Source organism: Taeniopygia guttata, chromosome 7 (genome assembly GCF_048771995.1).
Source record: "Taeniopygia guttata chromosome 7, bTaeGut7.mat, whole genome shotgun sequence".
Classification (NCBI taxonomy): domain Eukaryota; kingdom Metazoa; phylum Chordata; class Aves; order Passeriformes; family Estrildidae; genus Taeniopygia; species Taeniopygia guttata.
The window spans coordinates 9,828,942-9,841,960 of NC_133032.1; the positions used below are offsets into that span (position 1 = coordinate 9,828,942).

Consider the following 13,019-nt stretch of genomic DNA (forward strand, 5'->3'; position numbering starts at 1 on the left):
AGCTGGTACCATTACTGATACATCACTTTCAGCTATCCCAGTTCTAAACTTACAAAGCAATAAAAGAGCAGAGCTACCTGTAAAGAAAAAACTTACAGCTACACATTCTGCTTTAGCTGAGCTATGCATGGAAACCTCGATGCTGAAGACTAAAAATCTGAATTGTCGTATCTACACGCTCTGTATGAGCAGAGTATATGGGAACAGTGCTTCCAGGGATGCCTTTCAATTCCTTATGAATATGGGCAATTATAAATATGTATTTATTTTATAAATAAATAAATGAAACAAACATTAATGAATTAAACAAGATGTGTTCATTTAAATAAATAAACACATTTTATATTTCATGTGTTACTTTTTTTACCCGGAGCAATGCCATTGCAAGGCACAGAATCCAGCAGAAGAATTTGATCTCTTTAACAGATATTTCCTGAGTCTCCTGAGTTAAGATCTCTTCTCACTAAATATCAAGGAATTGGTAGTTTGAATCTCAACTGCAGCTTAAGATTTAAGTCTGAAGTGCAGTACATGGAGCCTTTTGCTACCATGCAAAAACAGACTGTCCATGACTCAGGAAATTAATTTCCCTCTAAATAAACATCCTATGTCAGTGGGGACCATGAGTAGTTCCCAGTGGCAACTAACCACACCCACATGCGCTGCCAGGTTATGCAAGCTGTACAGACAGATAGCTCCTCTGGAATCAGCCAGACTCAAAAATATCTGTGTGGGGATGCACTACAGTGTGAACTGACCATTCCTTACATTAGTCTACTGAGGGGGCACTTCAGTGAACAATAGCTAAAACAAATCTGAGCCAACAATTCCACACAGCACACTGCCTGCTAGATAGAACAGTCTAGAACTGATGCAATAAACCCTCATTCATGCAGTGCAGTGCCAAAGTTAGTGAGCTCTATTCTGTAAAACTGCTTGCAGGTAAGTGAGCCAGCTCAGACAGCTCCTGTTGATCCACAGAATGTCTTCATGCAAAGTAGCTCACTGCACATTCAACTACACATCATTACCATCCCTTTGAAACTTCACAGCAGAACAAATTCACAGCATTCACCATAAATACCTACTCCCTTTTCCCATTAGACACACAAATTTCCCCACACAGAAAAGCCTGATTTCCCAGATGACCTTTACAGTCCTTCAGAAAATCACTAAACTTACACAGGAAAAGCAGGAAAGTGAAGGACTGACAACACTTACGCAGAAATGAGCCCCGTGGCTCTCCCCCGTAAATCTCTGTACTCCTGCCAGGATTCCATGTTGGCTCTTTGTGGTGCTCTGCCTTCTGCTCGGAGCACTTGAGCAACCATGTCTCGATCTGCAATGGATACAACAAACTGGGGACCAAAGTGAGACTTGAAGATCTTTCCATATTCCTGAGTGTGTTTTTGCTACAGCATCACCAACAAAGAGAAACAGAAGTCAAGTATTACTAAGGAAAACTATCACAAAAGGAAACTGACAATTTGTCATACACAAACTCTCACATCAAGAATTTGATCCCCAGCCTTCCATTCAAAGAACAGTTTGAAATGGCAGGAGAAGCATCTAAGCATTACTGTGAAATATTCACAAGGAAAACAGAGAGGTCACACAGTTCAGGACCCTGACTGAAAAGACCCAAAGCTCTAAGGCACAGAGTGGGAGTGAAACCAAACACTGAGAAGATGAAAGGACTTCAAAACACGTCCCTTCAGATCAAACAGGTTAGAAAGAATGTCTGCAAAAATGAAAAACTTGGAAGCATATAGGGTTAAATTACCAGTATAATACAAAGATATAATTTAATACAATTTGTGAATAACTGCTTACTCTACCACTTAATTGCTTATAAAGAAGCTATGTATAAGTTTCTCACACCTAACCAAGAATAATGAACAGCACAATAGCGTAGTGAAAAAAATCTGCATTTTGGAACAGATTTGTCAGCAGTGAACTTGAGAGAGACATAAGCTAATTCTGAAAAAGAAAGGAAAAGGTGGGATCTTATCCTTGCAGTCAGGTTTATTGAGTAGTTGATCCAGAAATTGTGTGATTCAGGCTGGAGGCAAATGAGAGGAATGGAAATTAATAAAGAGAATTGGAAAAAAATTAAGGTGTGTATATATATAAAAACAAACAAAAGCAACCCAAAAAGTTTTCCAGTAAGGTTACACTGTCACTGTCCCATGAAATCTTACTGATTATTTCAAATAAATTTCACTCTGACATGGTCACAAAGTGAAAATCTCAACTCTTACAAATTCCCTTGGATTTGAGGTACATCCTCATTTCAGAGGGGGGAAAACCCAGCAAAACTGCAAAGCAGTTATTTAAAAAATCTTATTAAGACTTTGAAAATCAATTTTAAAGCCTTTACTTCTGGTTCAAGTATTAAGACAAGTTAAACTGACCAAAGTTTAACTTTGACACATTACCTACATTCCAATCCAAAGACATCTGCACACAGAGTTATGCTGATTATAAACCAAAGATGCTTGACACCAATTGCACTTGTGAAAGTCTAGTATCGACCCAAAATTAACTTATGTGAAATATATTTTATTCAATCTTAGTTACAGAAATTAATTGTTTAATTGCCAACAATAAGTTTAAGACACATGAATCACTCTTCAGAATATGATACAAAGTACACTTAAAAAAATGTACTTCTTTTTGTCTGGTTTCCAAATAAAACATGAGTTGTGCAATTGTGGTCTCTGCCAGTCACCTCTTAACTACTTTTGGAACACAATTTGGCCAATTTCAGTTGAAGTTCTATAGGTCTCTCACAACAATATTCTTACCATTTTCAAAAATCAGCATCTGGATTCTTATGAGACACATGTATTAGTCATCCTGATGAGGGAAATGCTACAGCAGGAACTCAGTTGTCATTTCTGCCTGGTCTGCTCCTAACCAACACCACAGACAGAGCAGTGTATGAACAAGCACTCCCCAAACCCAATGTATCTCTTGCCTTTGAAATACTTTAGGGATACTGAACTTGGAGATAATGACTTTGAGAGTGTCTTGAAAGGAAAGCACGAGTTGGGAAAGAAGTATGGCAAGAAAAAAATCAGTGGAGTGAGGGGAATACAGGACACCAGTCACAGAAAAACAAGTTGAACAAATTTTGGTATTTATGGAGCAGTTTATTTTTTCAGTGATGGCGAGGTTTACATGGGACAACAAACTTCAACAGAAAATAAATCAAGTGACAAGCTATCCAATCAAATAAATTGAATACTAGTTTTAAACCAGAAATGGACAGGGACAAAGTATTTGGATATCCCTTTCTTTCAATAGACTGAACACCATTCTATCAACTTCATGCATTAAAAAAAATGCCCAGGATTTCTATTTCCATATTTTCTATCACAACATGGGTTTTTTCTTTCCCTTGTTCCAAACCTTGAAAATGTTTCACTCTAGTGCCTCACATACCCCCCTCACACCAGTCATTCTTTCACACATCATAAATTCAAACTGCCAGCATCCGAATCCCTCCTTCTTCACCTTTATTTTCTTTATCCTTGCATAGCACTGATGAGACAAAAGAGATCCAACCCCACCAAATTAAAAATACTTTCCTTTTGTCATGATTGCTGTAGGCATTACTACTTTGGCCAGGACTAACTGGAATCATGTTACTGAGAACAGAACCTCCTTTGTGAAAAAGCGCTCAGCTTCTCCACCCCTTCTGCATATAGCACACAAATATTTGTGTGCACCAAAGGACATCGTTTAAGTAGCTGTGCTGTTTACCAAAGGGTTTGGGATTAATTCATTCCTGGTGTTCACTGTATTGTTAAATTTATCAGACTGTTAAATTTAATGCCTACTTACATTTGACATGTAGGCAAACAGGGCATCCTGTGATTCTTCAGACTCTAAGCAGAATAAAAACTAGTATTATATTGCAACTTCTCCTTATTCTTCCTCACACTTTTCTTTCTAGGAATAGTATTCACTAAAGAAGAAAATACCCATATCAGCTAAAGGTAGCAAAAAGGATATACTATTTAGGATATCTTATATTCTTTTTAATATTTCATTTAATAATTTGTTTTGACAGTGAAAGAACTTGAAACCAATGGTAGCATCTTTTTTAGTGTTATGAAACTATGATGAGTACCTCCCAAATTCTGTACACCACCACAGAGGTTAGAGGAAAAAAAGAAACAGAATGAAACAAAGAGCTTTAGTTGTCCTCAACTTTCATGTGCATGTCTTAGTTAGCAAGCAATCAAGCTGAGCAATTCATCATTAGCAATCTAGTTTGACTGACATGGAATAGAGCATACATCCTAACATTTCTTCTTAAAAATCTAAATGGTAAATATAAGAAAGCTGGACAAAAATAAGCAACTTATGTGATTTTTTTTTCCCGTCTCCTGCCTTTTCCTCTGTTTTTAGGCCCTTTGTAAACCTTAACTTTCAAGTTTTGATTCTAATACCATTTAAAGTTCGGTTTTCTTTACTTTCCCTTTTCTATTTTTATTTCCCTTTCTCTGTCTTCATTTTTTCCTGAAATTTCAGTAATTTTCAGGCAGAATACCTCTTGGGGCTGACTGTGAATTTCTTCCTAGAGATTTAGGAAAGGTCACTAAGAAAAGCAAAATAATATATGCCCCATTTGAGGTATTCACAACGAGATATGTACTGCCGGTGGAAATCTTATGGATGCACAGCTGCAAAAGAGTGAAACACGCGGCTTTATTCCCTTATATACAAAGCGCTTCCTTCAGAATCGCTTGGACTACACGGGGAAAGGGCCTCAGGAGATGCGCTGTGACTTTTTAGGAATGAAACCCACATGTTTGGCCAAGCAACCAAAACAATTCATCTCTGGATAGCGACAGCCTTACGGTAACGAGTGCTGCCCGCGCCAGCATCCCCGAGGCGCTGCAGAGATCCTCGCTGAGGGATAACGCGCCTCACGCCCTCACCAGGTGCGCCCGACGGAGCGGCCCCGCCGCTGGGGAGGTGCCCGGGACGCTGCTCAAGCCCCACCCGGGCTCTGGTTCGCCTGACCGCCTCTCCCGCTCCAGAACCACCGCACGCCAGGTGACAGGAGCCGCTCTCCGCCCGCCCTCGCTCCTTCCCTCCCCTCCCCTCACGCCGCCATCCGGCCCCGCTTCCCGCCACCCGCTCCCCTCCCCCGCGCCCATGTGGCGGCCGCTGGCGGGGCAGGGCCTCGCCCCCCCGGCGCGTTCGAACCGCCCGCCTCCCGCCGGGGGGACGGGGGCGGCGCTGACGGCAGCGGGGCCCGGCGCATCTACCGCTCCCTCAGGGCACCGGGGTAGGCAGAGTGTATTTATGTAAGGGGAGGCCGGCGTAGGAGACACAAAATGGTCTCTGAGCGCGGGGAGCGCCGGGCCGCGCTGAGGGAAGGGCAGCGGCGGAGGTGCCTCGGCCGCCGGCGCAGCCTCACCGCACGGGTGGGCGCTGCGGGATAAGAGTCCGGGGAAGCCCACGTTTGCCAGCCCTGCCCGCCAAAAATGAGGCTTGTGAAACAGCTCAGTTTGGAAAAAAAAAAAAAAATTAAAAAAAAAAGGTGTTCTTTTTTTCTCGAAACGCGCACAAAGATGCGCGGGGAGCGCTGGCGGGCGCCGGGGCACCGGGAGCCGGGATCGTGGGATCCCCCGCGAAACAAAACTGCCGGAGCCTCCGGTGCTGCGGGAACTGGAGCGGGGATCCCCTGAAACCCGGCTCTCCCCAGCGGGAAGGCGGCGCGGCGGTGCCCAGCTGCGGTGCTGCTAGCCCGGCGATTCCCCAGCGCTTTAGCAGGGGAGGAAAGGAAAGGTTAAGTAATGCTGGCGTGATTAAAGCGTTAAGTACCCGAGAGAACTGTACCTGGATTTCATGGATGCGGCCGAAGCCGTCCTTCCAAAAGAACTCGTAGAGGTTGTAGAGGGTGTTGGGGCCGGGCATTTCGTGCAGGCTCTTCACCCTGCCCAGGCGGCGCGGGGGGGGCTGCAGCAGCTCCGCTCCGCGCCCCTCGCCTTTGTTCCCCGCCGCTGCCCGCGGGCTGCTCCGCACCTCCAGCGGCTGGCTGCTGCACGGCCGCGGCTGCCCGGGAAACCTGCTGCTGGCCAGAAGCGCCTGGTAAAAGTAAGTCCTCTCACATTCAAGTGTCTGCTTGCATTTCATCGTCAAAACTCTGGTGAAGAAAGACATGCCTTTTAATTTCAGAAGGGTCCACTTTGCTCCTGCAGCTGCTTTTTATTTGGTTGCTCTTTCTTCAGTGCCTGCTTTAACTTGTACAAGCAGCACTTCTCCAAACTCTTACTGCATGAGCATCAGTTTACACAGACCATTATTTAACGCTCCCTCCCCTAGGGCTGGAAAAGGGGGGTGGGTCTGGGATGAGACTTGAATAGAACGAACCTATTATTTTGTATAATTCAAATCAGATAAATTTACCCATTATACGTGCAAAGTCCAGTTTTTGCCTCTTTCACCCATTAGTTTAGTGAAATCTCACCCCATCTTTCTCCTGTTTAAGAAAAAAAAAACAGGATTAAGCGTATTTTTTGGTGTGCGGCATTAATTCATTCCCCTGTGCTAGAAAATAGTGTTTTTTCTGCAATAAGTTCTCTCAGAATCGTTGATTATCCTGTAAGGTATATGAAAAACATTTGTGCATCCATATATAAGTAGCACTGGTCTTACATAGTAACCTTCCTTACCTTACACAAAAAAATTCATGCAAATTACAATATTCAGAGATGTTATTTGTATTGCAGAATGATTTATCTTTTGGACAGGATATACTGCATAAGCAGTTTGTGTCAACTTTTGTAGAAATCTGCACAGTTTAAAAAGTATTTGTGTTATTTTCATATGTATTTCTATGTAATTCCAAAAGTGTTAGTGATTATCTGTAAAAAGTTGATTCATTTCTGAAATGACACTAGAAGACACTATCTTTTAAGTGAGTCAGACACTCGGATAAAAGCTGAGGACAGAGGAAAGTCTCAAGGAAGATCCACATTTCTAGAACAGAATTATGAATAAACTGCTGGAAAAGCAAATCTAGTAAGTGTGAAAATGATTGGCTTTTGTTTTCCTTATTTATCTTCACTAAGATTTTTTGAGGCTGTATTCTGATTAAGCTCTGTGTGCATGCTTACTTTGGGCACTGATAACTCCACTGAAACAAATAACTCTGAAGTTAGACAGGCACATCAGTCTTTATGGATACAGCAGTAAATATAACAGGAATAAAATTTGTTAAAGTACATGCTGGTTTAAGCTAAAACCATGTCTTTGAAATGGACTTCATCATACTTGAAAGGGTCCAGAGAAGACCAACAGGAAAAAGAAATGAGAAGGTTTTTAAAAACTATGTAAGAAGGTTCAGACTTATTTCATCTGAGAAAGATTACTACTACAACCATGACAACAGCCTACAGATGTGTACATCTTTTGTTAAAAAAAGGTGCATGTCAGAGAAGAAAGAAAATTATAGGCTTAGTTTGCAGCTACAGATTTCTTGATTACTTTTTCAGGTAGCCTCTGTACCTCACAAGGCAGGACATTACATCCTTGCTATCACTGAGCTTTGCAAGAACAGGTTTGAGAACCTCATCACAGAACCTCTGAAGTTCTCCTTCCTACACTTCTGTGTAGTGTAGCTACATTATTTCTTTCATATATATCTAAGGATGCTTGGAGAGAGACAGTTACACAGATTTTTAAATTATATTAACGTTGTAATTTCTAGATTGATGGAGGGAATTTGTGCACCCTTCCTAGAAACTTCTGCTCACAGCTATCAGTATGGTTGATTTTTTTTTTTTTTTTTAGTTTGAAATCATACATGATTAAGGTAAAGCATCTACTGCTATTAATATGCTAGTGAGATAAACTTCGATATATTATGCTGTAAAGGTTACAGTTTTACAACTGGTAGTAGCTTTCTCTGAGTGCACCTTTTTCCAGTTTCCATATATGGAATACTCCATTATTTTCCCCCATTACCCTTTTTCCATGAAAATCATTGTAGGACATTTTTTTTTTAGCCACTTGAAAAAGCTTCAGAAGCTTTATCCTTTAAATGCTTCACTAGAAGAGTACCTGCTTTCCTTCTCAGGAATTTTTGGAGGTGGCAGTAGTCCCAACATATGAACTAAGTGTTGTATAACCCCACCTACAATCAGTTTCTTCTCAGAAGCTTCCTTTTTGAAGAAGAAACTTTCTTCTTCAAACAGAGTTCTGTTTGTTTGCAATAAAATGGTCTAAAACACAGAAACTATTTTAAAAACATGTAAACACTCAGAGAATCTTCAATTTCAGTGAAACAGGGAGCTCACCTGGTGCAGCCCATAAAACAGCTGCAGACCTTCAGATCTCATTACTGGCAAACCTCAGCAAAATTTTTAATACCAGTCAAATATTCTGTGATTACTGGCTATCAAGTTTATATATGCAGCTTATACAATTAAATTAGAGCCAAATTCATTAAAAGATGCTAGCAATCCATTGTGCTACAGCTCCTGAGGAATTGGATGGATTCTCTGCTGTCTGTATAGACTGTTGTTGAGTTTAATATGACACTCAGCAGTGTGAGGTCTGAAACACTTTATTTCATAAGTTATGTACAGATGTTTATTTTTTAAAAAATCACAAAATATTACAGAAAACCTAAAATAAAAATCCCAAACTCCCACCAAAAAACAACCCCAACATATAAAATTAATTTTGAATAGGATTTTATATTTGGTCTGGTTTTAAAGAAAGAGTGGAACATGCCATTTGAGAAGAGTCCTGACCCAGGAGTATCTGAGACACCTCCATTACTGCTTACCATCTTGTAATTTTACTACAAGGAGACATCAGTGTTCAATAAGCAAAGCCAAAACCACACCTTCCTGAAGAATTTCCAGAGTACATTATAGGCAATGGCAGAGTGTAACAAAGAAATAAATTAAGAAAACACGAAGTGGCAATGCATTAATGATGAAAATTGCAAAATTTCTTTGATATAACAGAAGGATCTAAAGGGGTGTAAAGATGCCATTATGCAAATCTGAATATAGCACCTTCCTTGCACAAAAGGAGATTAATAGATTCACATCCACAGAAATTGATTTTTTGTAGTGCAGGTGGTGCTCAGAGGTAAGTCTGATGACCAGTGGGCCAAAAATATTTATAAGTAATAGATATTTCTAGGCAGTTTGCCAGAGGGAGTAGAAATTCAGAGCCACTAACAGATGCAGCTCTGGTGCACTATTAAAACCTTGCTCTACAGTAATCATCAGTAATACCATAGCAACCCATCAGTGCAGCTACTAGCTTCTTTTTCTATGTAAACTGTAAAAAAAGAACACTCCAGACAACAAAAGCCAAATTGTAAGGTGGTGCAATAGCTGAATACAGGAAGGGAATGTTTATGAATGTGAGAGAATACATGTGGGCTACCACAACATGGAATGTGTAATTAAACCATTCACTCCTCTTTGCTGTGCCAGATCATAATTGTGTGGTTCTGTTTGACTTTCAAATTAAGAGTTTTAGTGTACATATGTGCCACTAATGTTCCTGCTTTACTGACACACTTCACATCCTTACTACTGCAGAATCTGAGTTGGAGGTCAAACTTGCAAACTGCAAGAATGTTCAGTAGCCAACATTACGAGTAAACACCAAAATTCATGAGACAAGAGACAAATGAAACTGAAGTAAGTTTCCTGGAATAGACTTGAAAAAGAGAAAGGAAGAGTAAAGGAATGGAACCAACAAACACTTCAAAAAGCAGCAGAGGGTTAAAGGTTTAGAGGGCAACTTAAAGTGATGGAGGGGTTGGCATTGTCTGGTCCCATTTTCCTCCCAAATATGAATACAGACTTGTCTCAGGTAACAGAAAGAGTAGTGCCACAATTCCCAGGAATAATGGTGAGTATAGTAGCCATTACACAAAACCTTCCAATTCCACATAAGCCACCAAACCATAAAGAAGGGAGGAGTTATACCATCACCACAAACCTACCAAAACACATTTATGTGACTTAAAAGATAAATATTTTCTCCTACTTGTACAACCTACCATTATATATAGTTATCAGACATTTTAACACTGACTCAGAAACACACTCAGAGTTCTTTAAATTTAAACAATGACGTTTGTCCTAGCCTGTTGGTCCTCGGAGCCTGAAAATATGTTTTATGTAACAAGTCAGTTGGGACTTTTGTTATTTCAAACAAGTTGGAGCACATGCCCCCTCACAGCAGACATGTTTCAGTTTTAGTTAACTTTTGCTATGTAACGGGATCACAGTATAAATTAAACTTGGCTTATTGATAATTTAGATTATGTATTATTTTTGGATAATTTGTCTTCAAACCCACAGTCCTGCTGTTCTCTCTGTCTAGACCCCCCAATGGTCTGATTAACTGTACTTTGTTACCTTTGTTCAGTTATTCCTAAATTCAATTTAAACTTGCCCTCCTCTTTGCACGAACTCTGACCAAGTTCAGTCAAAGCTCTTTGTGCCAATAACACTGGTATTCAGTCAGTGGTTACATTATCATCTTACCAGGAATTCTGTTTTCTTAGAATTATTCTCACCTTTTAACAGTCTTGGCTATATCTGGTTTGTAATTATTTGAACATAATTTTATGATAGCCAGTATAATAAATACTGTACTGTGTATTTTACATAACTGTTGAAATAGCTACAAATATAAATAATTTATAAGTATAATTTATGGACACAAAAGAGATTTGATAGGAGGCATTTAACTTTGCTCAAATAACACTTTCAGCTAAGACTGCAGAGATACGCTCTTCTGTACATTTGCAAAGAAAAGCTGAAAAAGGGCTGCAATGTCAGAAATGTAAGCAAAAAAAAATCAGTGTAGCTTAAAACCTTTTAACTGAAAAAACCATACAGTTAACCATAATTTTTTGCCTTTTCTGACTGTCCTCAAACCCATCATCTGAAAGATTCTTTCAAGTTGTGAAGTATAAATGCTTTCTAAAGCATGTTTGAATTTTAAATGCTTTCTAAATTCCTGTTTATTCCTGAAAACGGGATAAATTTGAACTTCAACAGGCTAAATACTAATAGAAGATTGTTCAAAAAGAAGGCATTTAAATCAGAACAAGAAGCCAATGCTGCTGTGACTTAGTATTCAGCCCTTGATAAAAAAACCCATGAATCAACTGTAAAGAATCCAGTTCTACTTGCAGACTTCTTACAGATTTAGATCCTTGCCCTGTGCCTCCTAGGGCATATGGCACTAATTGCCTTGAAGTCCAGTGCTTTCAAACACATAGAGGAAAGCATGGTGTTACAAAAAATGACCATCAGGAGGGCATACGGAGACATAGAAACTGGCTGCAGTTTGGTGCTTTGGTGAGCTGTCAAGCTGTGAAATTAAATTACCACCCCATCAGCACTGCACTTTTAGTCTAGAATGCCATTTTAATGAGTAACAGCAGCACCTTTTGAGCATTAACAGCTTCATATGGACATTTGCTGGTTTGCCACAAGAAGGAAGGGCACATAAACACAAGCTTCAGTATTGAAGCCCATCAGAAACACAAATATTAAAAAAAGACAATTTGGAATTCAAACCAAGGTGGGGGCCAGGGAGCAGGGACCAGCAAAGAAACCTGAATGACAGCCAAGAAAATCACACCTCCTCTATCCAGAGATTGATTTCCAAGAAATAATTTACTTACCCCTGAGTTCACCTGCTTCTGGCATCAGTCATAATCTGAATCACACTTCTGCCACACTGTCTGTTCTTTAGTGGACAATTTAGTTTCCTAGAGGGCTGGGATTACAGATCTGGAGCTGTCTACTGTGAACCTCGGATGCATTGCCAGAGTGCAGGGGTAGTGAGGGGCCAGCAGGACAGAAGCCCGAGGAGCCAGCAGCTCCTGAATGACTGACCAGTTATGGTCCAGGTGCTGCCACCTGCAGCAGCAGCTCAGCTGAAGTGAGTAAATGCACCGGTCTGCCACTTGCTGCCACAGCCTGGAGTAACAGCAGGCAGTAATTACTGCACTTAATCTTACCAACATAATGGATTCTAAAGTTTGAATACCAAGATGCTATCACTGATGCATGGAGTCATTCATGCCTTGTAAACTCACTCTGCTTTACTTGATGCTGAATGTATTGCATCCCACACAGACATTACTTAAAGGAGTGAGATCATTAGTCACGATTTACTACACATGAACTACAGCAATTCTAAACCCAGCTACTACTAGTGATTCCACAATTACAGGAATCAGTATTGAGCCATTTGCATTTAGTAGGTTGTTGTGAGTTTTTTCAAGTTTATGAAGGGTGGAGAGTAGTTTCAAAGCAATTCATGAGCCTTTTAAAAGAGAATTATGCAGAGGAACACTGCCTGACTTGCTCAGCTAAACCTCAGTCACAGGCCCCTCCCATTACACTAAATTACCATTTTGGTACTAACTGTAGCCATTAGAGCTGGTCCAAACTACTATCAGAAGTAAACAGTGCTTTAAACAGGGGAGAGGAAATCAGCACCAGAATACTGCACAACTATCTCTTCTGTATATGCCACTCCAGCACTGCCATGGCTGGTTCCAGGTTGTGCAGCAGAAGACTCACACAAGATAAAGAATCAAGTGTTACAGGGTAGGGCTCAGAGCCTAAACAAAGTTTAAACTGAGGCAGATCAGTTCCCTTTTTAAAAATTACCTGATTCTGATACAGAGACCAAAACCAAGCACCATCTGTTCTCAATTATTAAATGCTTCCAATATTTCTACATTCTCAATTTGTGAATTCATGCTAACAAGAAACAGAATTCAATATTCTTCTGAAGCATATTTGTCATACAACCAGAATAGCTGTACCATGCATGCTCCTTCCAGTATGGTAAACCTTTATATCAACCTATTTTCAACCAACAGAGGCTGTTCCTAAAGCTCTACAAACAACCAGCAAAATAACACCTCTAAATACAACACTAAGTAGTGTTATCAAGTAGGTGCTATTTAAAAAGCATTCTTCTGCCACAAACCA

The 13,019-nt window shown here is 40.3% G+C and overlaps 1 protein-coding gene across 2 annotated transcripts in view; it reads right to left on the bottom strand.

Annotated features, from left to right (window-relative positions):
* CYP27C1 (cytochrome P450 family 27 subfamily C member 1) overlaps nt 1-13,017 on the bottom strand; it is a 27,790-nt gene extending 14,773 nt beyond the window's left edge. For both annotated transcript variants that reach the window (XM_041717287.2, XM_002191004.7), the window contains exons 1-2: nt 5,860-13,017; nt 1,222-1,412 (exon numbers count right to left, since the gene is read on the bottom strand). In XM_041717287.2, coding sequence (XP_041573221.1) covers nt 1,222-1,412; nt 5,860-6,183 — 515 coding nt within the window. In that variant the 5' untranslated portion in view covers nt 6,184-13,017. The remainder of the gene's footprint in view (nt 1-1,221; nt 1,413-5,859) is intronic.
* Nucleotides 13,018-13,019: the final 2 nt, after the last annotated feature.